This window comes from Megalobrama amblycephala, linkage group LG1 (assembly GCF_018812025.1).
Source record: "Megalobrama amblycephala isolate DHTTF-2021 linkage group LG1, ASM1881202v1, whole genome shotgun sequence".
Taxonomy (NCBI): Eukaryota; Metazoa; Chordata; class Actinopteri; order Cypriniformes; family Xenocyprididae; genus Megalobrama; species Megalobrama amblycephala.
In genome coordinates this window covers 16,025,259-16,050,841 of record NC_063044.1, presented here as the reverse complement: position 1 = coordinate 16,050,841, position 25,583 = coordinate 16,025,259, and the positions used below count along the sequence as shown (strand labels likewise).

The 25,583-nt window shown below is 38.7% G+C and overlaps 2 protein-coding genes and 1 pseudogene across 2 annotated transcripts; all 3 read left to right on the top strand.

Annotated features, from left to right (window-relative positions):
- The window catches only part of LOC125264363, a 29,181-nt pseudogene extending 12,432 nt beyond the window's left edge, over nt 1–16,749 (top strand).
- LOC125264373 (MICAL-like protein 1) lies at nt 1,524–24,815 on the top strand. Its single transcript, XM_048183639.1, has 4 exons — nt 1,524–1,876; nt 2,036–2,103; nt 23,988–24,106; nt 24,187–24,815. The coding sequence occupies exons 3-4, from the start codon at nt 24,000–24,002 to the stop codon at nt 24,530–24,532; spliced, it is 453 nt and encodes a 150-aa protein (XP_048039596.1). The 5' UTR covers nt 1,524–1,876; nt 2,036–2,103; nt 23,988–23,999; the 3' UTR covers nt 24,533–24,815.
- On the top strand, nt 21,656–23,741 carry LOC125275500 (MICAL-like protein 1; the record flags this gene model as incomplete). Its single annotated transcript, XM_048202901.1, has 5 exons — nt 21,656–21,764; nt 22,466–22,566; nt 23,109–23,250; nt 23,354–23,512; nt 23,674–23,741. Coding segments are annotated over exons 1-5 (579 nt in total), but the record flags the coding sequence as incomplete, so codon positions are not given.
- Nucleotides 24,816–25,583: the final 768 nt, after the last annotated feature.

Sequence of the window (25,583 nt, the reverse complement as noted above, 5' to 3'; positions counted from 1 at the left end):
GTTGAACAGCGACATAATTGATCGATTCCCTTTTTTGACCGGTGTCTCTATTTCGGTTTGAAGAGCGCGTCCTCGCGTCAATGATGCTTTAACCGGACTGACTGAAGTATATCCAGTCATGTGTTCACTGAAAGCTCTTCAGGACTGGTGTCGAGATGTTTGTGAAGGTTACTCTAATGTTCAGTTCACAGATATGAGCTCCTCATTCACTGATGGACTGGCTTTCTGTGCGATCATCCACAAACACAGACCCGAGCTACTGTAAGAATCAGGAGTTTATTTCGATCAACTGTAACTGAGTCATGAGTTTATGATAAGAACTGATTCATGAGTTTAATACGATCTACTGTAAGAACCAATTTACTTATACTCATAATTGTATTAATATCTTATACTGTAAGAATCAACTTTTTTTTGCCATGGTATTATAATTGTTCAGTGCCATGGTATAATCTGATAATGAAAATATTAAGGGTTTTTTTTTTGAACATGTGAACATTTACCATATAGTATTCTATGGTAACTATGGTGACTTTTTAAAATAGTTGCCAAACTATTAAATGATTTATTATTAGAGCAAAATGAAATAATGAAATTAAATTGTATCAAATTTCACAGATGTGAGTGTTAAATTTATCATGTCAAAACATTAAATAGCCTATTATGGTAGTTGCGCATATATATTTTGGACACTCCCTTCTGCCCCAGTTTGAAAACTCTTGCTCTAGATTAGGTAAATGTACATATCAGTAGTGTTTTCTGGCTGGTTTAGAAACCTTATGTCAGTTTCTTCTCATATCCAGCATGTGTCTGATGTATCTTCAGCTCTATATGTTTCTCTCTGCAGTGATTTTCACTCTCTGTCCAAACACAACGTCTACAAGAACATGCGTCTGGTGAGTTTCTGAGTTCAGCTGGACTTTAGTTTCTGGAGCTGAAGGTGTTGAAGCTTTATATGGAAGCTTTGTCCTTAGAAATGACAGTAAACCATCTTAAGACAGGAACACACCAAGCCGACGGTCGGCCGTCGGGCAGTTTTTGTTCGACGGCCGACTAAGTTTTCTCAGTGTGTTCTGCACCGTCGGCTGAAGTTGGTCCTCGTTGCCTTTTTTTCGGCTGATTCGACACATTGAATCGGCGTCGGAGCTTGTCGGTCCATCTGATCGTTCTGATTGGCTGTTCAGATACTGCCATCCACTGGTTCAGAAAGGCATTACAGCTTACGCAGGCACAGAACTGACGTGCTACTTGGCCGTCGGCTGTCGAGCATTGGTTTGGTGTGTCAGGCCAACTTTGGACACAGATGCTGCTGACGTAAACCAACCCCGCAGTCTGCTTTCGTCGCCACTAGTTCGTCTGCTTGGTGTGTTCCGGCCTTTAGATCTCAATTTTTTTACCCCAGAATAAACTACCTGTGATTATTGTACCTGTGTTAAATGTTCTGGTTGAGTAGTTTGTCCATCTCATGTCGTTTATATCTCGTCATCATCAGGCGTTTTGATGTTACGGAGCGTGAGCTTGGAATTCCTGCTCTGCTGGATCCGGATGAGCTGTTGTGTGAGGAAGAGCCGGATCTTCTGTCCATCGTCACTTATGTCTCACAGCTCTACTGTGTCTTCAATGGAAAATCTCATGGTATGGATCATGATGTTCATCATGATTCACTGGAGCTGAAATTTGTGACTTTAATATATTGATAATCTCTGGATCTGATCAGACAGTCTGAAGAATTCTTTGGAGGCTGAACCCAGCAGTACCAGAACACAAGAACAGACACACACTCCGGTATATGCCCGTCTGTCTCCCAGAAAAAGGGCGGAGCCTCAGGAACCTCCTAGCCCCACCCCCAGATCACAGGACCATCTCCCTGACAACGGTTAGAATCTTCACTTCCTGAGTTACTGTATAACATTTACTATTGTTACAGTTAACTAATTAGTTAGAGTTAACTATTGAAGATCTCACGTGTCCATCATGATTCACTAGAGCTGAAATTTGTGATTTTAATTTATTGATAATCTTTGGATCTGATCAGAAAGTCTGAAGAACTGTGTGGAGGCTGAACCCAGCAGTACCAGAACACAAGAACAGACACACACTCAGGTATGTGCCTGTCTGTCTATCTGTCTGTCTGTCAGTCTGTCTATCTGTCCATCTGCCTGTCTGCCTGTCCATCCATCTGTCTTGTCTGTCTGCCTGTCTGTCTCCATCTGCCTGTCTGTTTCTCCATCTGTCTGTCTGTTTCTCCGTCCATCAGAATCAAATAATATGTAAAAATCAAAGTTATGTTCTCTGATGAAAGTAAATTTTGCATTTCCTTTGGAAATCAGGGTCCCAGAGTCTGGAGGAAGAGAGGAGAGGCACACAATCCACGTTGCTTGAGGTCCAGTGTAAAGTTTCCACGGTCAGTGATGGTTTGGGGTGCCATGCCATCTGCTGGTGTTGGTCCACTGTGTTTTCTGAGGTCCAAGGTCAACGCAGTCGTATACCAGGAAGTTTTAGAGCACTTCATGCTTCTTGCTGCTGACCAACTTTATAGAGATGCAGATTTTCCAACAGGACTTGGCACCTGCACACAGTGCCAAAGCTACCAGTACCTGGTTTAAGGACCATGGTATCCCTGTTCTTAATTGGCCAGCAAACTCGCCTGACCTTAATCCCATAGAAAATCTATGGGTTATTGTGAAGAGGAAGATGCGATATGCCAGACCCAACAATGCAAGAAGAGCTGAAGGCCACTATCAGAGCAACCTGGGCTCTCATAACACCTGAGCAGTGCCACAGACTGATCGACTCCATGCCACGCCGCATTGATGCAGTAATTCAGGCAAAAGGAGCCCCAACTAAGTATTGAGTAGGGATGTCCCGATCAGGTTTTTTTGCCCTCGAGTCCGAGTCCGAGTCATTTGATTTTGAGTATCTGCCGATACCGAGTCCCGATCCGATACTTCTATAATACATCAAAAAAAGAATAAAGAAGAGCGAAAAAAAACAGATCCAGGACGTTCCTTATTTTTTATTTAATTACAAACAGAGCACTTCTGTGAGGTAGCTTGAACAATCAAGTAATAAATAACATAAATTGTTCACTTCACTTCACTTTAGTGCAACAGTAAATATAAAAAAGGCTAATATAAAAACAAATATATTTGGTTTGATTTGGGTATGCTGCAGTCTGTGTAATAACTAAAATAATGTTTATATATATGTCATATTTTCTGGCTAGTTTACTTTAGTTTTTTTATAATACACCATACTTTAACCCAAACTGAATAATAAAACAAGTTTAAATGGGTAAATCTTCTATTATTATTTTTGATTCTTAATTTTCTTTTCTGTCATACTCAAATTCTTGTTAAAACACATTAGACATGCGTATTGTGTGCATTTTGAACACTTTTTGTGTGAAATTATATTTATTTTGTCCATCAAAAGTGTGCTTTCACTTTAATTACGCGTCAGCAGCGCAGCGTGTGTCTCAATCAGCTCCCTAGTTCAGTAGTCAGGGCACTGATCAGGGTATCAGCCACATTCACTTTCATTATATACTGATTCACGACCTAGGGAGCTGATTGAGACACAGGGATAGACTCGGTGCCGAGACGATCGCGGCACTGCTGCTTAAGGCTGGAACACACCAAGCCGACGGTCGGCCGTCGGGCAGTTTTTCTTCGTCGGCCGACTAAGTTTTCTCAGTGTGTTCCGCACCGTCGGCTGAAGTTGGTCCTCGTCGGCCTTTTTCCGGCCGATTCGAAATGTTGAATCGGCGTTGGAGCTCGTCGGGCCGTCGGGCCATCTGATGATTCTGATTGGCTGCTCAGCTACTGCCGCCTGCTGGTTCGGAAAGGCATTTCATCTCACGCAGGCGCAGAACTGACGTGCTGCTTGGCCGTCGGCTGTTTAGCGTCGGTTTGGTGTGGCAGGGCAACTTTGGACACAGACGCTGCCGACGTGAGCCAACCCCACAGTCTGCTTTCGTCTCCGCTAGTTCGTCGGCGTCGGCTTGGTGTGTTCTGGCCTTTACGCGACGCTCCTGCCTGACGCTTTACGAGCTGCTCCTGCTGCCTGTGTGAATGCATCCGTTGGTTGACATGCACGCTGAAAAAAATATGCGCTACTCACGCGCCGCTTACGCTTGCAGTGTGAAACAGGCCTAACTCTGTGCCACCGCATCACTATAGATGTGTTAAAAATAATGAGAATATATATACATATATATCCGAGTCCTGATCGGAGGTAACGTCCGATTCCGATCGAGTCTGAAACCACATGATCGGGCCCGATTTCCGATCACGTGATCGGATCTGGACATCCCTAGTATTGAGTGCTTTACATGCTCATACTTTTCATGTTCATACTTTTCAGTTGGCCACGATTTCTAAAAATCCTTTCTTTGTATTGGTCTTAAAGGTCCCATTCTTTGTGATCCCATGTTTCAAACTTTAGTTAGTGTGTAATGTTGTTGTTAGAGTATAAATAAAATCTGTAAAATTTTAAAGCTCAAAGTTCAATGCCAAGCGAGATATTTTATTTAACAGAAGTCGCCTACATCGAACGGCCAGTTTGGACTACATCCCTCTACTTCCTTCTTTAATGACGTCACTAAAACAGTTTTTTGACTAACCTCCGCCCACAGGAATACACAAGAGTTGCTTTTCTAGAGTGTGTTTGTCGCCATGTCGTTGAAACGCTGTTAATTTCATCCCACAGTCCAATCACCGGGTCTGATTCCGGCTCAAATTGATAGGGTAAAATTAAAGACATGTTTACAATAACACTGAGCGCGTGCATCTCCACGTTATGGTAAGAGGCGTGACCTTTCCGGGCAAGGTTCGCTCAGAGCCATAGAGAGACAAAGCTGCTGTCGAATCACAACACAGGAACCGCTGGCACAATCAGAACTCGTTACGTATTTCTGAAGGAGGGACTTCATAGAACAAGGAAGTCATCAGCCCGTTTTTATGACAGTGGAAACAGCGGTATACAGATAAGTAAATTATGTGAAAAATACTGTGTTTTTTTACACGCGAAACATGAACATGTTATATTGCACACTATAAACACAATCAAAGCTTCAAAAAAACACGAAAAACGGGATCTTTAAGTAATATTCTAATTTTCTGAGATACTGAATTTGGGATTGTCCTTAGTTGTCAGTTATAATCATCAAAATTAAAATAAATAAACATTTGAAATATATCAGTCTGTGTGTAATGAATGAATATAATATACAAGTTTTACTTTTTGAATGGAATTGGTGAAATAAATCAACTTTTTGATGATATTCTAATTATATGACCAGCACTTGTATATAACTCACTCGTCTAAATGCAACCTGTTGAAACTTTTAATAATTCTGTCCTCGTACAGTTTTTTTTTTTTTTTTGGTCAATAAATAGACTGTGTATTGTGTCTGAGCGCCAAGAGAACTGATAACAGCGGCTACGAGCAAAACTCCTTCCAGTAAGAGATCGCCTCTTATTTAACACAGACCAATGAATTTCTTATCGAATGGAGATGTTTCTTTCTTTTAGGTACATCCATGCATGCTTGTTGCAAAAAGATGTACAATAGGCTACTTTGAGGAAATGAATACTTCCACAGAATGAATAGTCTTGTTTTATTTATTACATGTCATAACATAACAGAACTTCCAAAAAAGGAAGTATTGAAATTTTGAAAGATAATATTCAAAAGGTGAACATTTATTAATAAGAAATTAAATATGTTTATTGTTTAATTATTCATTAAACTTAATCAATGACAAACCTTAAATAAAGGTTAATTTCCAAAATATTTTGGGTTCATTTTAAACAAGCAGTACAGTAATTTTTAAACAATTGTTGAGTTAAAAAAAAATTGCCCAGCAGGTTGGGCAAACATTTAACCCAACCGCTGAGTTTGTCAATTTTCAACCCACCTTTTTGGGTTGTTTTTAACCCAGCATTTTTTAGAGTAACTTCACCTTTTAACTGACATCTCTATAAATAGAATAATAAATCTGTCAAAAGATGGAGAGGAGAGAGAAATCTTTCCACAGCTCTACTGTCCCACCCCAATGTCCCGTGTAATATTTTCTTCATTCTATTTATTTTTTTACTTATTTTCATTTAACTTTTGATACACACTGCCATGCTGGGGCTACTTAATGGTTGCACTGTGTTCTGCTGTTTGTTCCACCACTTTGAAACAAATGACATGACTAAGGCTAATAAGATGCACAATATGTCGGAAGACATGCCGTGGGTCAGACTTGATACACCTAATTTTTGTTTTGTAAGAAGCCTTTCTTGAAAGGTAATTTTGTTTTGTATAAATTGTATCTTAATTTTAATCAATGTTTTATCAACCAGTTGCCTGGATTTAATAAAGAAGAAAAAAAACGGCGACTGTGAATGTCACAATTAATTGATAAGATATTGTTGGTTTAACACATTTAAGTTGAACACAAGTAGGCCTACTGAAAACTGGCAGTTAATAATAATCAGACACACACAGTCCATATGTTTGGACTGTTCCTCCCCCTTGCGCAGGAAGCTGTTTTTTTTTTTCCTCCAGAAGCACTTGAACATAGGACAGAAGATTATTGATTATTGTGTTTATAGTTCATATCATACACCATATGCACTCCTGTAACTTTCATCACCAAAAAAATAAATAAAATAAAATACAAAAAAAAAGTGTGGTGATGACGTGACTACCTACCTGAAAAATTCCAATACAAAACACATGCAAACATGACTTTTAATTATCAAAGCAGTCAACATTTATTAGATTAAAATGCCAGCAATTTTTGCAGCCGACACCGCAAAATCTGTGTCCATCTGTGTGCAGCCCAAATTTCGAGACCACACGGACGGTGCGTTTGCAACAGGGTATGCGCAAGCAGGACAGAAGATTCCACTAGGTGGCAATACACACAGTACTGAGCACAATGTGCAGTCATTGAGGAAGAGTGTGTAAAGAGTAAACTCGGAGGTATGCCGTCTCCATCGTTTTTGATTCCTGTTCTCTTGGTGTATCTTCTGAACTATGTTGCAATGGTGGATGCACTATTTTTCTCCTCCGATCCTGCCAAGTGAATATCCCATTGATAACACAATGTCTGGTAAAGAGTATAGAAAAAATTGTACTGTGCATGTGTCGTACTCAGTCATCCGCACGCATCCGTGGTTTAGTACACTTTGAAAGATGCACGGATGCGTCTGGGCGTGGAAATTGAAGTATGCACGAGTGGTGCATGTGTTTTGCTACCATAATTAACTGTATTGTTTTGTCATTTAATTGTATATGTTTCGATTAGCATTAGTCTGTGAATGCGCCATATTTGATTGTAAACGTACCTTGCGTTTATTTACAGGTATGTTCTTTTGAGTCCATGGATCGAATTAAAGGAAGATGCAATCTATACAATTTCTAAGCATGCCACACCTTCACTTTCTTCAAGGCAGGGCCTAATGTGATTACTGAAATTGATTATGGGGTGTATCCTTGATGACATAGCTATAATTGGGGGAGACTGTGTGCCAAGAGGACAAACAGCCTCTGCTGAATAGCATTGGACCTCAGCTGATGCGTGCCACAAGGAAAAAATTTCCCTTGTCTCCTGAAGTCCAACTCCTAGCAGCCTTTTGATTTTATGCAACAGGCAGTTTTCTCCAGGTACTTGGTGATGGGTTTAGACTAAGGCATCAGTGTCAAGAGCTGCTCAAGCGGTCACCAATGCATTACTTCCACTTACTGTGGAACACATTAAATTTCCAGCGTCACGACAGGACTTCACAGAAATACAACAGTATTTTTTAACACATCATCACATCCCACAGGTCATCGGAGTGATCGAGGGTACCTTGATCCTGATCCTTACACCATCTGTGGATGGCCATGCATATATATTTAACGGAGGCCAGCTAGTAGTCGCTGTGCGAGTAAACCTCACTCCTCTGATCTCAAGAGATGCTCTGGTGACTGACGCTAGAGGTTGCATCCTTTAGCCTCCTTGTTAGAGTGTCCAACTCCCACCCCAGAGACTCAGGTTTGAGGCCCGCGCAGAGTGGGCCGAGTAGGACCTGGGTAGAGGGGCTACATATATGCCACAAAGGCTATGACTGCCAGGTGATCTGTGACCATAAGGGTTTGAATACAGACAATGTTTCAAGGCCCAGAAGCACACAGGACCAGATCAGCAGCCAGCCAGCTCCAGGACCAGAACAAGTCCATCAGCAGCTCGTAAGTGAAGAAATGGTGAAATTGAATGGTCTTACCCAAGAAATGAGCCACCCCGCATGGCTGCCAATGTGATAAAGATGCAACCAGGGCCAACACGGATGGCAGTTACTCATGTGCAGGACGTCAGTCTTCTTTTGAGCTGATGCTCAATCTTATCCTCTTCTTCAAAGTCCCTGTCAGACACCGAATTTTCAGAAACCTCTTCCTCTATATCATCAAAAGCTTCTCTCTCTTCCAAAATCAACTGCAAGGTCCTCTGAGCAGCAAATCTTTGATCTTGATAAGGAATCAAACTGGCAAAGCTATATTTATTGTGTATTTATATTTATTGGTTGCAAACATTGTTGCAACACCAGCTCTCACAAAAAATAACACAAATAAATAAATGAAATCATAAATAGGCACATACTAATCATAAAGATGCCTCAAACTGTACTTTTTTTTGTGACATTCTGTTTTAACCCATCAGTGAAACTGAAAGCAGATGGTGTTGCTGCTTGAATTTTGCAACCATGTTGCAACTTTGTGTGGGAACGGCAGAGACACAAAACTCACACTCACTCACTCACTCACTCACTCACTCACACACCAGACAAGAGGAGGGCAGAGTTAAGGTTCACAGGACCTACAATTTCCACACTTTTATTTGCCCCCAACATCTTGTGTGTAATATAAATGTGTAAGGGGGTGTACAGTGTGTGGTCATTGAAAATGTGTTCTGGTATATGTTCTTAATGGGCCAGCCTTCCACGTGCATCAATGAGTCGCTGACCCTGTCGCTGGTTCACCACTGTTCCTTCCTTGGAGCACTTTTGATAGATACTGACCACTGCAGACCGGGAACACCACACAAGAGCTGCAGTTTTGGAGATGCTCTGATCCAGTCTTCTAGCATCACAATTTGGCCCTTGTCAAACTCACTCAAATCCTTACGCTTGCCCATTTTTCCTGTTTCTAACATATCAACTTTGAGGACAAAATGTTCAGTTGCTGCCTAATATTGGTGCCGTGATGAAGAGATAATCAGTGTTATTCACTTCACCTGTCAGTGCTCACAATGTTATGTACTCTATAACTGTATAGCACTTTATCAAAACTCGGGTGTTTCTAGCTCACTTCCTCATTCTGTGCTGTCAGTAGGTGTCCCTGTAGTCCTTTAATAGTCAGAGTGATTCTTATTATTATTATTATTATTATTATTATTATATAATTGTACTAAATTAATGTTAAAAGAGCAGACCAGATTATGAGTTTCTATTAACAACTATATGCATGGCTTGGGTGTTCAGTACAAGCTTATTTATTTCAGTAAACAACTGCAGTTTACATTTTTTGTTTTTGAAGTCTTTCCCATGACAGGCATTTGAGTGCATCACACATACAAAAGTGAATTTTTTCACAGCTGACAGTGTTTTTCCCCCTCCCCCACTGTGGTCGTTTTTTCACCCGCCAGACTTACAGGTCACTGCGGTGTTCATTGCCTGTTTCTGAAGATTTCAGGCGATGCACTTCCTGCTTAAAAACACATCTAAATAGACTTTCGGTCATGGGCCCGAGTGTTATTATGAAGATCTTCGCTCTGCTTTGTGTTTTTCTTCTTTATGGGACTTTGCCTTCAATTCAAGCAGGTAAATGATTAAAAGTTTATCAGCGAACCAAAGTCAAAGTAACTAATGAGCATGTGTCAATTTAAAATGTCTTTGTAATGACCGAATGGAAATACGATTACAAATTTATGGTAACATGAATATATTTTGATACAAGTGAACAGGTATTTTTACCAGTTTTGTCAATCCACTAATAACTGGACCAAAATTTTGATCTATAAGCAGTGGCTAATTTTCCACCACCGTTCATAATTCATATCATAATAAGTTTTTATCTCATAATTATGACTTTTAAAGTCATTATCTCAATTTAGTAAGTCATAATAATGTAAACTCTAAAAAATGCTGAGTTAAAAGCAACCCAAGTTAGGTTGAAAATGGACAAACCCAGCAATAGGGTTGTTTTAACCCAGTGGTTTGGTTAAATGTTTGCCCAATGTTACTTAATCCAACTATTCTTTAAAATTTACTATATGGCTGGCTTAAAATGAACTTAAAATAGGTTGGAAATTAAAAATCAGACACATAATTACTAGAGGCAACAATAATAATCAAAAGGTGAACATTTATTAATAAGCAATTTAATGCATGTTTATTGTTTAATTATTCATTAAACTTATAAATTAATGTTCATGCATTAAACATATTAATAAATGTTAATTTCCAACATACAGTCCTGGCCAAAAGTTTTGAGAATGAAATAAATATTAATTTTCACAAAGTCTGCTGCTTCAGTGTTCATAGATTCTTTTGTCAGATGTTACTATGGTAATCTAAAGTATAATTCCAAGCATTTCATAAGTGTCAAAGGCATTTATTGACAATTACATTAAGTTTATGCAAAGAGTCACTGTTTGCAGTGTTGATCCTTCTTTTTCAAGACCTCTGCAATTCGCCCTGGCATGCTGTCAATCAACTTCTGGGCTGAATCTTTTGTTACGAATTAGTGATTCGGATCACATATCAAACTGCCAAAGCAGTGTTTTGAAATCGGCCATCGCTAGATATTGTTGAAAAGTCGTTATTTTTTATTTTATTTATTATTTATTTATATTTTGCTGCACAAAAAGTATTCTCCTTGCTTTATAATGTTAAGTAGGTAGAACCACTGTACTCACAATAATTTTTAAATATGTTTTGAGTACCTTTGTGGATATTGAGAATCTGTCATGATTATCAGCTGGAGTGCCCTTGATAGCCACCAGAGGGCACTCTACCCCAAACTATTATCAATATCAAAGACTTCAGTTCCCATCATCCTTTGCCCAGACTTTTCAGCCATGGTTGCATTCAGCTGTTCCTCATTTCATTGATAGTTTGTCAATATAAGCCTGGTTTACTCATCCATTCCCTGTGAAGTATTGTCTGGTGTCACAACTGAGCGTTAATCCTGTGTTCCCTTGCCCTTGGTTTTGATCTCTGCCTGTTTTCTGGATTACCCTGCCTGCCCTGTGTGTTTCTGCCTTGTTGTATGTTTTGGACTGCCTTCTTGTGTATTTATGACCCTTTGCCTGTTCTTGACCTTGATTGTGGATTACCCTTAATTAAACTGCATTTGGATCCTCAACCATTCAAGTCTCGGTGTAGTTGTGACAAGTTCAGTGGCATTACTGGCAATTGAGGCCTCACTGAGCCATCAGATTTCATCAAAAATATCTTGCGTTCTGAAGATAAACTAAGGTCTTATGGGTGTAGAATGACATGAGGGTGAGCAATAAATGCAGCATTCATTTTTGGGTGAACTAACCCTTTAAGTTTATGCAAAGAGTCAATATTTGTAGTGAAATGAACAAAGATGAACGAAGGTCATTTTTAGGTGAATTAACTAACCCTTTAATGTAATTGTCAATAAATGCCTTTGACACTTATGAAATGCTTGGAATTATACTTAGATTACCATAGTAACATCTGACAAAAAGATCTAAAAACATTGAAGCAGCAGACTTTGAGAAAATTAATAATTGTTTGGGTTCATTTTAAGCAAGCAATACAGTAATTTTTTTAGCAATCGCTGAGTTAAATAAAACTACCCAGCAGGTTGGGCAAACATTTAACCTAACCACTGAATTAAAACAACCCAATTGCTAAGTTTGTCCATTTTCAACCCATCTTAAGTTGTTTTTAACCCAACATTTTTAGAGTGTAATCCAAACCTTACTTTCATTCAGGAAATTTCCCCTCTGGAAGTTTCTCTCAGAAAATAACATAAAATGACCGTTGACAAATTAATCCAGTTTTAATCAGTTTGGCACAGACTTCCCAACATTGGGTTGCATTGACCCAGCAGCTGGGTTATACAAAAACTACCCAGCACCTGGGTAAAAAAAATTGTAAAAAATAACCCAATAAAAATTGGGTAACAAACATTACCTAATGGGATCCTTTTGTAAAGTGCAACTGATTATTATAGTTCCAAGAACCAAAAAAAAAAAAAGTAACTGCATTTTTAGAGTGTAGTTCTTTTATGCCTTTTTATGTCTAGTTTATTCCTCTTGATTGCAGAGAGACACTCGCTGTATTACATTTACACGGCCTTGTCTAAACCTGTGGATCTGCCGGGCATCTATGAATTCACTGCTATGGGTCTGCTGGACGACACACAGATTGACTATTACAATAGTGAAGAAAAGAGAAAGATTCCCAAACAGCAGTGGATGAAAGAGAAAATGCAGGAGGATTACTGGGAAAAAGGCACTCAGTCCAGAAAGAGTAAAGAACAGTGGTTTAATGTGAACATCCATATTCTGATGAGCCGCATGAGACACAATGAATCAGGTGAGAAACATCCATACAGTTTAACCTGCACACGATTTTTTATTAAGACACAACAAACATTTTGACTCTTCTCCATTTCAGATCTTCATGTTCTTCAGTGGAGACACGGTTGTGAAGTTGAGCAGCAGGGAGATGAAGTGAAGTTTATAAAAGGCATTGATGAGTACGGCTATGATGGAGAAAACTTCTTGTCTTTTGATGATAGAGAGGCTCAATGGGTCGCTGCAGTTGATGAAGCTCTACCAACCAAGAGAAAATGGGACAATGTGCCGATCCTAAACCAATACACCAAAGGATACCTGGAGAAAGAGTGTGTGGACTGGCTCAACAAATTCAGAGGATATGGAGACGAGAAGCTCAGAAACGGCTGTGAGTGAATGTGTGTTTGTAGATTATCTGCAGCTGATGAAACTGATTGATGAACTGATTCTGTGTTTTCAGCTCCTCCAAATGTTTATGTGATTGAAAAGAAGAATACCAATGATGAAACCAAGCTGAAACTCACCTGTCTGGCCACTGGCTTCTACCCCAAAGATGTGATGATGATCATTAGGAAATATCGCACATCTCTGCCTGAAGATCAGATTGAATCCACAGAAATCCGACCAAACCATGATGGATCCTTCCAGATGAGGAAGAGTGTGGAGATCAAGAAGGAGGAAAAAGATGAATATGATTGTTTTGTGTACCACAAGAGCATCAAAGATCCAGTTATCACCAAATTAGGTATGCAAACTTAGAGTATGTTTACATGACAACGGTGTATTAAAATCGTAAAGTTTTTGTCCCACCGCTGCCAAGACAAATGTTAGGATAGTCATGGCTTAATGGTTAGAAAGTCAGACAAGTAACCTGAAGAGGTTGTGGGTTAAATTCTCAATACTGGTAGGAAAGAACTGAGCTGCCTTTGAGCAAGACACCAAATGTGTGTGTGTGTGTGTGTGTGTGTGTGTGTGTGTGTGTGTGTGTGTGTGTGTGTGTCACTACTCACTACTGATAAATGTTTGTGCACTACCTTGTGCTACCTTACTTGACCATCACTTTCACTTTTTCCTTTGTGTTTTTCACGTACACATAAAAACATTGTCAAAACGATCCCCGTTCACACAAATCTGCAAAAACGACTAAAAACACTGTATTATTCATGCCAGGCCAATAGATGGCGATGTCACTATGTCAAGAAACACTACGCACCTATAGACTGAACATATAATGCACATGTGAATGACGTCAACATTTTCACAAATACTGATTTTTGTAATTTCAAGAAAGAATCTGATGGTATGTTTGAACTGTTGCTTTAATATAAACCATGCAAATTTCATGTAGATTCACACCACAGCACTGGAGATGCACTTTGACATTTCTCTCTTTCTCCATCAGGACGCAAGAGTGGTGAAACACTAGACATCAGTGCGACTGTCTCTCGGGAGAAAACCAAACAAAGTATGTTTTACCTGAAATATCAGTGCTGTTTTGACTCATTTCTGTTTCTCCATAGGCTCTAGTGTAGCACAGGAGAAATATCATTACATTTAGAGCTTCTTACAGGAGCTGCTTGTTAATTGTAAATATAGCATTAAAGGATTAGTTCAGTTTCAAATGAAAATTAGCCCAAGCTTTACTCACCCTCAATCCAACCTAGGTGTATATGACTTTCTTCTTTCTGATGAACACAATCAGATGTATATAAATAAATATCCTGACACATCCAAGATTTATAATGGTAGTGAACAGGACCAACAAGTATATGACGCTGAAGAAAGTGCATCCATCCACATTCATCCATCATAAACGTACGACACACGGCTCTGGGGGGTTAATAAAGGCCTTGTGAAGTGAAGCAATGCGTTTGTGTAAGAAAAATATCCATATTTAACAAGTTATGTTCTGATAACTGATTGACACTAAATGACTAGCGGAAGAGGTGTAACTCTAGTCTGACAAGTAGGCGTGACCAAAATTGTATTATCTATAAAACACATTTTTATACAAGTCTAAATGTTGTAATATGTATTCCACATTATCATAATATGTTAGGAAGTCTCACAAAACCAGTTCTGGGCAAGGTACTCAAAAAATAGATTCAGAGAAAATTGCTTATTACACTATAAGCTGCTTGACAAATGTCTGCCAAATTCATTCACTCATTTCCATTCATTCATTCAGTGGACTATATTAGTAGAGTGATGTGAGGAATAGTGAATGAGGGTATATGGGGCGATTATAAATACAGACCAGGTCTCTGGAACTATCCATCATTTTCAAAACAGTTCTGCAAATATATTAACTTCCATCTACAGCATAAATGTGGATGTTTTGTTGATCACTTTGTTGTTTTGGATCTTTCTTGAATGATTTTCTGCTCTTTTTAAATCAATGAGTGGAATTCCATTAACTGTGTTGTAAGAGTCTTTTCTTGGACTGAAATCAAGGAAATGTTTCCAGTAGGATCTTATTTGATCCTGTTAGGATATCTTGGGATTTTGACTAAAATGTCTCTGAATTGCATATCTGGCTTTGTTATCATAATACATTTAGTCTATTTGGTACCGAATGTGTTTATAAGTATTAGTGATCAGCTATTTCATGCATATTTTATTTCTCTTTATTTCAGAGAGACACTCGCTGTATTACATTTACACAGCCTTGTCTAAACCTGTGGATCTGCCGGGCATCTATGAATTCACTGCTATGGGTCTGCTGGACGACACACAGATCGACTATTACAATAGTGAAGAAAAGAGAAAGATTCCCAAACAGCAGTGGATGAAAGAGAAAATGCAGGAGGATTACTGGGAAAAAGGCACTCAGTCCAGAAAGAGTAAAGAACAGTGGTTTAATGTGAACGTCCATATTCTGATGAGCCGCATGAGACACGATGAATCAGGTGAGAAACATCCATACAGTTTAACCTGCACATGATCCTTTATTATCACCACCTCACAACAAACATTTTGATTTGTGTCCATTTCAGATCTTCATGTTCTTCAGTGGAGAGTTGGTTGTGAAGTTGAGCAGGAGGGAGATGAAGTGAAGTTTCTCAAAGGCATTTATGAGTTCAGCTATGATGGAGAAAACTTCTTGTCTTTTGATGATAGAGAGTCTCGAATGGGTCGCTCCAGTTGATGAAGCTCTACCAACCAAGAGAAAATGGGACAATGTGCCGATCCTAAACCAATACACCAAAGGATACCTGGAGAAAGAGTGTGTGGACTGGCTCAACAAATTCAGAGAATATAGAGACGAGGAGCTCAGAAACAGCTGTGAGTAAATGAGCGGTATTTGTATTTGTTGATGATCTGCAGCTGATTGATAAACTAATGCCTGTGTTTTCAGCTCCTCCAGATGTTCATATGTTTGTGAGAAAATCCATTTACAAAAGCAAGCTGAAACTCACCTGTCTGGCCACTGGCTTCTACCCAAAAGACGTGATCTTGACTATTAGGAAATATCACACATCTCTGCCTGAAGATGAGATCGAATCCACAGGAATCAGACCAAACCATGATGGATCCTTCCAGATGAGGAAGAGTGTGGAGATCAAGGGGAAGGAAAAAGATGAATATGATTGTTTTGTGATCCACAGTTCCCTCAAAGAACCAATTATCAACAAATTAGGTAGGCAAACTGTAAGCATTAATACAATTATTAGATACATCATAATGCCCTTTCAGATATTATTTAGAATTTAAATATTAAGATATTGTTTCAGCTGTATGAAATATCATGTCTCAGAATAGTGCTGCACTGCCACTATACTTGATATTCTTGTGGTTTTCCAGGACAAGCTACTGAACCATTGAATGCAAGTGCAGCTGATGCTGAAGAGCCTTTGCTTGAGAAAGAAATCGATGGTATGTCTTTTTAAGATTTGTTATTTATCAGGCAAATTTCAAATAGATTCAGCAGTGGAGATTTGACATTACACTGTTTCTCCAACAGGACAAGAGAGATCTGGAGAATCACCAGACATCAGGGCGACTGTTTTCATATTTTATATCTCTGTCATATTTCATTTAATCTGGATATTTTGAAGCTCAAGAAACTGACATTTTAGACTAAGTGCCCAAAGAAAGATCTTTTCATTTGAAGAGAGCTGATTTTCCAGGCTCAAATTGAATTTTATGAAATTTAGCTATTAAAAAAAAAAAAAATGCAATTAATCAAACGTGAGTTTGTCTTTCTGACTTGCAACAGCATGTTTCTTCCACAGTAAAATAGTATTTCCATCAATATTTTCTATCAATATTTTTTTTATCTCGAAAAACAAACAAACAAACAAAACAAAAAAAGTATATTTTGCCAGACATGCATAGTAACAAATGAATAGCTGTCTCTTAACACACATTGCAAAAGTTACATTTTACAACTCGTGGCCGCATCACCACCTCGGGTGAGCATTATTTTCTAGGAATTTAACAGCCTGTCCTCAATGATTAGAACTGAATATTCCATAAAACAGGATTCTGTTTGTCTAAATAAATAAATAAATAAATAAATAAATAAATCTCCACTGAAGGTGAAATAAATAAGTATATTGGATAAAGCCCATTTACGCTCCAACAGTAGGAAAGACACACACTAGATAGCAAAGGTGAAATGTGTAACGTCAGAAGAGAACTTAAATGTCGGAACAACTTTCACTTTCACTTTTAAATCATGTGCCGCTGTTTGTCTCCTGAGGGAGGCGCTGTGACTCCATCAGAAACACCAGCGAAACAGCGACGTGCCGTGCTAGATCAGCATGTTGAAATGTTTTAGCTCAGTAACATTAATCAGACGTAGGCTAAACATTATTTTTCAACATTTAAAATGAATGTAACTAACCCTTTACGAATGTATTTGTCTGTCAGTAAACCATCCATTAATGAATGAAGTAATTGGGGTTTTCCTTCATTTGTTCTTTAATAATATATAGGCTATTCTCAAAACGTTATATATTATATATTTAAATACTGAGTACCTACTATTAATTAACAACATGTACTTACTATATGGTTATAAGGGTTAGTTGCATGTAATTGTGCATAATTTACTGTTAGTTCTATGGTAATTATACAAAAAAAAGGACATTTGCATTATAAGAATATATAGGGAGACTTCATATAAAAAGGCTGACTTGTTATGTAATGTTTGCTAAATAAAATGAGAAAATCTCCCCTTATTTTAACCTTTAAATGCATGACTGTGTCGCCAATCATTCTTACATATTCGGGTCTTTATCGATGCAAATCTATATCTAACACGGAAGGATCAATACCTGTCGCGATAATATAAAACTCCTCTGATATTAGAGTAACAATTACAGAAGAATAAAATAAATAATATTTTGTTACCTTTTGAAGCTTGAAAGTGCTCATTTTAAGCAGATGTTTTATGCCATCATCACTGTCCTCGTCAGAGCTCATTTCCCAGTAAATTCAGCAAATAATGGGCTAGTTTTATGTTTTAGGTCACTAATATGAGCCCATTCGCGATCTCAAACGTAGCCTATTCTCAAAACTATATAATTTTCAACATCTTCAAAATCAATATTTCGATCGCTAACAGCTTCACCAGATTCATCCAGTAACAGTTACAGTCATATTTGATTGCGTTCAGTACTTGCTATGCAGTAAATCGCTGAGCCATTTCATAGTGATGGGAAGTTCGGTTCTTTTCCACGAACCGGTTCTTTCAGACAGTTCGATTCAATAAACCGGTTGAAAAAACCGGTTCACCGGTTCTTTTACGCTCCGACGTAATGACGTCATCCGCGATGACGTCGTCTATCGCGGGCCGGGATGAAAAAACTTAACACATTCAAATATATAAAGTCAGTAATCATAACATAAGTCAACTAAAACATTATAATCTGAAGCGTTTCTTACAATTTAGTTTAGCATCTAAAGCATCCAAACACATGACACATAGCTACAGGCAGTGATGTGCAAACAAAGTTTTACAGTTATAAAGTGAATAAATTAGTCTTCATCAGAGCAGAAACCATGATCCTCTTACATTACGATTTATTTGTAATTAAATAAACTTACGTTTCGCCAGATTGGCCCCTCATTCGAGCCCTCTCATAGCATCAGTTGTTTTAGTTAGCAGGTGCTGTGATGTTACTGTTCTGTAGCTTTAGATCACACGCTGAATCACGCATGCGCAGTATCATCAGTTCATCGGTTCTCAAATCGGACACGTCCGAAAGAAGCGGTTTCGGTTGTGTAGGCCTACTGATGATCCGAAAACCGTTGCAACCGATTCTACTCGAGAACGAGATTGAGATTCGAGAATCGCGAGAGCGATTCAAAAGGTCGCTTGTTTGCTCTCGCTGTAGTTTGATTATGTCATGTTTTATTGTTTTTTTATACATCATATTTTTGTTTAGAAATTAAATAAGCTGTCCATGGATTATTTATGAAACAAATAAATGTTTCCAATCTTTAAAAAAAATTAACTTGAAAGCACAACTGCACAACTTTCACTATATTGCTTTTTAAATAACATTAATATAGAAAAATAAATTTGAAGAAATATTTCTGAACAATAGTTTGATCTGTGTACAAAATATTATGTTCATGTTGGCATGTAGTTTATTATGTACAGTATTTTATGCTATTAATCTGCTATGGTGTATTTGGAAAAGCACAATAAACTTTTTGTATTTTGAATTAAGTCATAAACATATTTCCAGTATGTTTTATATTATCACACTGTCCGATGTTCAACAAAAATTGACTAACGTGCTTTTCATTCTCTTGGAAAATTGCACGCATGCGCAGTATCATCAGCTCACCGGTTGTCAAATCGGACAGGTCTGAAAGAAGCGGTTCTCGGTCGTGTACTGATGATCCGAAAACCGTTGCAACCGGTTCTTGACTCGAGAACGAGAACGGTGACAGGCCGTGTATGATCGTTCGTGTGCGCCGCGCACGCGCACTCGTATAAGCTGCTCTGCTGCTCGTGCTCATCATCATCAGTTCTCTCTTCACAGCAGGTTAAGTCAGTGTACTGTTGGATTAACTGAATAACTCTGGGATGTTGGTTTATTTCGAGAGGTAATGTCAGGCACGTCAAAAAGTGAATAACTTTAGTAATTTGTGGATTCGTGTTTGCTAACTGGAGATGCGAACTGTTTGGAATGATTCAGACCGATTTGGTGAACTGGTTCGACCGGTTCACTGAAAAGAACCGGTTAAAAAGAACGATTCGTTCGCGAACCGGACATCACTATCTCTTATTATTTCGTTTTCTGTCTAAATGAATCGTCACTTCATCATTGTGTATCAGACATTGCCACCTTGTGGAATAAAGGTGAATTGCACTTATTCTGTCATCTAAGATTCAATTATTGTTGTGCAGAAAAAATATGCCTACACTGATACTCACCTCGGGTCGTTAGCGATCCAATACAATTTTTACAAAAAATGAATTCAAAAATAGGTATTCTTTTATAATTTCATGATTTTTTTCTTGTTATATTCTTTATAATGAATTGATTGAGGAATACCAAGACAGTTGATGTCTAACTTTAAAAAATGAACGAGGAGGAGGGTACTGAATGACGTCCCGGGTCACTAAAGACCCAAGGTATGCATTTAAGGGTTAATAGTGCGGAAATCCCAGTATTTTGGCGTGATGTCTTCACTTGTTTTGCTGACGTGCAATTTTATTACAGATCGTGATATCAGAGCTATTCAACACTTAAAATATGAAATAATATATGAAATAATAGCCTAAATCATGCATTTTGTAGTTGAATTATGTGAGATTCTTTGCTGGTTCGCTGGAGAGCTCAGGTGAGTGACTCTGGGAAAACAGTATAGCCTAATAGTGCATCAGAAACATCGAGAAACGCTCCAAACAATCATCAAATCAAACATGACTGGCATTGATGGGGGGATATGTATCTGTATCGTTATTTCTAGTTCCTCATCTGCTGCCTTGTTGTTTTAGACAATGGTCATGCATGATTACATGTTTTGATCTGCCCCGTGACAGTCAGTATTTTAAGTGTTTTGACACCCTGTGCAAACCTGCCTATGTTTGTTTTCATGCTCTTTACTGGCTTAATCCATTTCAAGTTTATCCCTTTGCTCAAAGACACTTTCCATCAGAAGTGAGTTTGTACAAATTGTTATTTTTCTTTCACTTTTAACAGCTGTGAACTGAATCATGTGCTGCAGTTTGTTGAGCTCTGATCTCTGTTTCACTGCATTAAGGTCTTTAAATTCCAGTTAATTCATGAAGACTCTGGCATTGTTATAATAGCCTCGATGATCTCTAATGTTTGAGCAGCAGCAACACTGGGTTAATTGGGTTAATAGATTAGAATGTTAGATATTTGCTGTAAATTCTGCTTTAATATTTGTGATTTGTGAATCTCTCTCTATTTCCTGTTGTGTCTGATCTGATCCAGCAGGTGGCGTTGTGACGTCTGTAAACACTGCATCAGAAGCACACACAGAAGTGTGTGTGTGTGTGTGTGTGTGTGTGTGTGTGTGTGTGTGTGTGTGTGTGTGTGTGTTTTTTTTTCTCGAGTTTTTTGCTCTGCCACAACCTGAAAGGAACTGTTTTACCTTTTCAGACTTAAACCTCGTGCAGCAGTGTGTTAGATAATTTTGTTTTCAGACATGTCCTGATGTGTTTCTTTTGGAGTATTTTATGGGAATAAAATCTCATCTGTTGGATTTACAGCGCAGGTTTTTGGATCTGTATGCATACAGTGTTTATTTGCTTCTGTGAACGCGATCATTGTTCGGTTTGATCTAATAAAAAAACTACAGGTTAAACCGGAGAAACAGATTGACGGACCGCGACACTGAAAACAGAAACGCGGATCCTGGGGTTGAGTTCTGGTGGAGCAGCCTATACATTTATAAAAGATAAAGTTTTTGCAGATGTGTGAAAAGAACGGAACTGGAATGTAAACTTGAAACCGTTGAACAGCGACATGATTGATCGATTCCCTTTTTTGACCGGTGTCTATTCCGGTTTGAAGAGCGCGTCCTCGCGTCAATGATGCTTTAACCGGACTGTCTCAAGTATATCCAGTCATGTGTTCACTGAAAGCTCTTCAGGACTGGTGTGGAGATGTTTGTGAAGGTTACTCTAGTGTTCAGTTCACAGACATGAGCTCCTCATTCACAGATGGACTGGTTTTCTGTGCGATCATCCACAAACACAGACCCGAGCTAACAGTACTGTAAGAATCAGGAGTTTATTTCGATCTACTGTAACTGAGTCATGAGTTTATGATCTACTATAAGAACTGATTCAAATCATGAGTTTAATATGATTTACTGTAAGAATCATCACTGATTCACTTAGTCGTGAGTTTATGATTTACTGTAAGAATTAACAGAGTCATGAGTTAAAAAAAATTAAATAAGCTAATCTATATAATATATAAGCTAATATGGCACCACTTATAAAGTACCATGTATTATACAGTAATTGTTCAGTGCCATGGTATAATCTGATAATAATATAAGGGTTTTTTAACATGTGAACATTTACCATATAGTATTTTATGGTAACTTGTTAGTTGCCACACTATAAAAGGATTTGTTTTTTTCCTAATACTGTCAGCTTAGTAAACAAATTTAATAAATGATTTATTATTGAAGCAGAATGAAATAATGAAATTAAACTGTATCAAATTTCACAAATGTGAGTGTCAAATTTATCATGTAAAATCATTAAATATTATGGAAGTTGCACATTTTACCTATGTATATATATATATATATATGCTTACACTCCCTTCTGCCCCAACTTTTGCTCTAGATAAGGAAAATGTACATATCAGTAGTGTTTTCTGGCCTGTTTAAAAACCTCTCATGTCAGTTTCTTTTCATAACCAGATGTGTTCAGCATGTGTCTGATGTCTTCAGCTCTGTTTGTTTCTTTCTGCAGTGATTTTCACTCTCTGTCCAAACACAACGTCTACAAGAACATGCGTCTGGTGAGTTTCTGAGTTCAGCTGGACTTTAGTTTCTGGAGCTGAAGGTGTTGCAGCTTCATATGGAAGCTTTTTCCTTAGAAATGCCAGTAAACCATCTTAAGGCAGGAACACACCAAGCCGACGTTCGGCCGTCTGGCAGTTTTTGTTCGTCGGCCGATTAAGTTTTCTCAGTGTGTTCCACACCGTCGGCTGAAAGTTGGTCCTCGTTGCCTTTTTTTCGGCCGATTCAACATGTTGAATCGACGTCGGAGCTCGTCGGTCCGTCGGGCCATCTGATCATTCTGATTGGCTGTTCAGATACTGCCACCTGCTGGTTCGGAAAGGCATTTCATCTCACGCAGGTGCAGAACTGACGTGCTACTTGGCCGTCGGCTGTCAAGCGTCGGTTTGGTGTGTCAGGCCTACTTTGGACACAGACGCCGCCGACGTTAGATCTCAATTTTTTTGCTCCAGATAAACTACCTGTGATTATTGTACCTGTGTTAAATGTTCTGGTTGAGTAGTTTGTCCATCTCATGTCCTTTATATCTCGTCATCATCAGGCGTTTGATGTTGCGGAGCGTGAGCTTGGAATTCCTGCTCTGCTGGATCCGGATGAGCTGTTGTGTGAGGAAGAGCCGGATCTTCTGTCCATCGTCACTTATGTCTCACAGCTCTACTGTGTCTTCAATGGAAAATCTCATGGTATGGATCAGGATAGTTAACTACTAAAGATCTCATGTGTTCATCATTCACTAGAGCTGAAATTTGTGATTTTAATGTATTGATAATATCTGGATCTGATCAGACAGTCTGAAGAATTGTGTGGAGGCTGAACCCAGCAATACCAGAACACAAGAACAGACACACACTCCGGTATATGCCTGTCTGTCTCCCAGAAAGAGGGCGGAGCCTCAGGAACCTCCTAGCCCCACCCCCAGATCACAGGACCATCGCCCTGAGAATGGTTAGAATCTTCACTCCTGAGTTACTGTATAACAGTTACTAATGTTACAGTTAACTATTAGTTAGTTAGAGTTAACTATTGAAGATCTCACGTGTCCATCATGATTCACTAGAGCTGAAATTTGTGACTTTAATTTATTGATAATCTCTGGATCTGATCAGACAGTCTGAAGAATTGTGTGGAGGCTGAAGCCAGCAGTATCAGAACACAAGAACAGAAACACACTCAGGTATGTGCCAGCCTGTCTATCTGTCCGTCAGTCTGTCTATCTTTCCATCTGCCTGTCTGTCCATGCATCTGTCTGTCTTTTCTCTCCGTCTGTCTGTCTGTCTCTCCGTCTGTCTGTCTGTCCGTCTGTCCGTCTGTCTCTCCGTCTCTCCATCTGTCTGTTTGTCTGTCTCTTTGTCTGTCTGTCCATCTGCTTGTGTCTGTATGTCTAACTGTCTAACAATTAATCTCTCTCTCATTCCCTCAGTTCACATCAGATATGAGCAGATCTTCAGATAAAAGAGTCTGTAGTGTCTGTCACAAACGTGTTCATCTCATTGAGAGGGTTTTGGTGAAGGGACGCCTGTATCACCGTGCCTGCTTCAGGTAACACACACACACAGACACTCACTCTCACACACACATACACACTCTGATAGACCTGATCCTCTTACATTGTGTTTCAGATGCAGTCGCTGCCATCGCGCTCTGCTGCCGATCTCTTTTACAGTTGACAGTGAGACGGGTTTACTGCAGTGCAGTTATCACTGCAAAGCTGCTTCTGAACACAACCGGCCTGCAGATACTGCTGAGACAGATGGAGACAGAAGTGAGACAGATGGATACAGAAGTGAGACAGACGGAGACAGAAGTGAAATGGAAAGAGACGGGGTGAATGATGAACATCTCTCCACCTCATCAGACATAGACATCCAAGAACCTCCCAAACCCGCTCCCAGAAAGAGGGTGGAGCCTCAGGAACCTCCTAGCCCCACCCCCATATCACAGGACCATCGCCTTGACAATGGTTAGAATCTTACTACTTACTACTATATAGCATTTACTATTGTTACAGTGTAAACATCAGAAACAAACAGTTCCAGTTCTACATACATCCAGAGCAATTTACACATTTCCAGGAGGTAAAAGACGTTATAAATAAGACTATTTAAAATAACATTTTCTTGCCATCTAATGGACAGGTACATTTGTGACCACTGAGGTGGCTCCATGGCCTCCCCCTAATGCTCTTTCTCTTGGCTTGTGTGTTTTTCGTTGTCTTGTCTTGGAGTTTTGTTGTGTGTGTGGTATTTATGTTCTGCAGAGCAGCAACCTACTGAAAAACAGTTTTATACTGAGTCAGGCCCGATTGTTTTAATCATTTCCTGCTTAAAAATACAAATATATATATATATGTATATATATATATATATATATATATATATATATATATATATATATATATATATATATAAAGAGAAGTATATTGGATGAAGCCCATGTGCATACATAATGTGCACTCAAACAGGACATCTTGCTGAGAAGCACACTATAGTCGAGGTGAAATTTGTAACGTCAGAAGAGAACTTTAACAAAACGTCAGAACTACTTTCACTTTCACTTTTGAATCATGTGCTGCTGTTTGTGTCCTGAAGGAGGCGCTGTGACTCCATCAGAAACACCAGCGAAACAGCGACGCGCTGTGTTAGATCCGCGGTGATGCAAAGTTTTAGCTCAATTACATTAATCAGATGTAAACAATATTTTTGTTTTATTTTATTTTGACTTTATTTTAATGTGTCATTGTTACAGTGTAATTATTAAGTTGGGTTTACTCTAATATTAATTAACTAGGGCAAGATTAAGTAGGATTAGGGTTTGGTTGAGGGTTAGTTGCATGTAATTATACATTATTTACTGTTATTACTATGGTAATAAGGCTAGTAACATAGGACACTGTCAAATAAAATGTTACCAAAAACTACATGTTTAGGATGTTTGCAATGTAAGAATCTACAGGGTAACATGCTCGTTTTTGTGAATTGTGGGGACATTCCATAGGCGTAATGGTTTTTATACTGTA

Coding starts and splice junctions, on each gene's coding strand:
- LOC125264373 (XM_048183639.1), top strand. CDS start 24,000: ATGAGCAGATCTTCAGATAAAAGAGTCTGTAGTGTCTGTCACAAACGT. Junction 24,107..24,186: donor TATCACCGTGCCTGCTTCAG/GTAACACACACA, acceptor ATTGTGTTTCAG/ATGCAGTCGCTGCCATCGCG.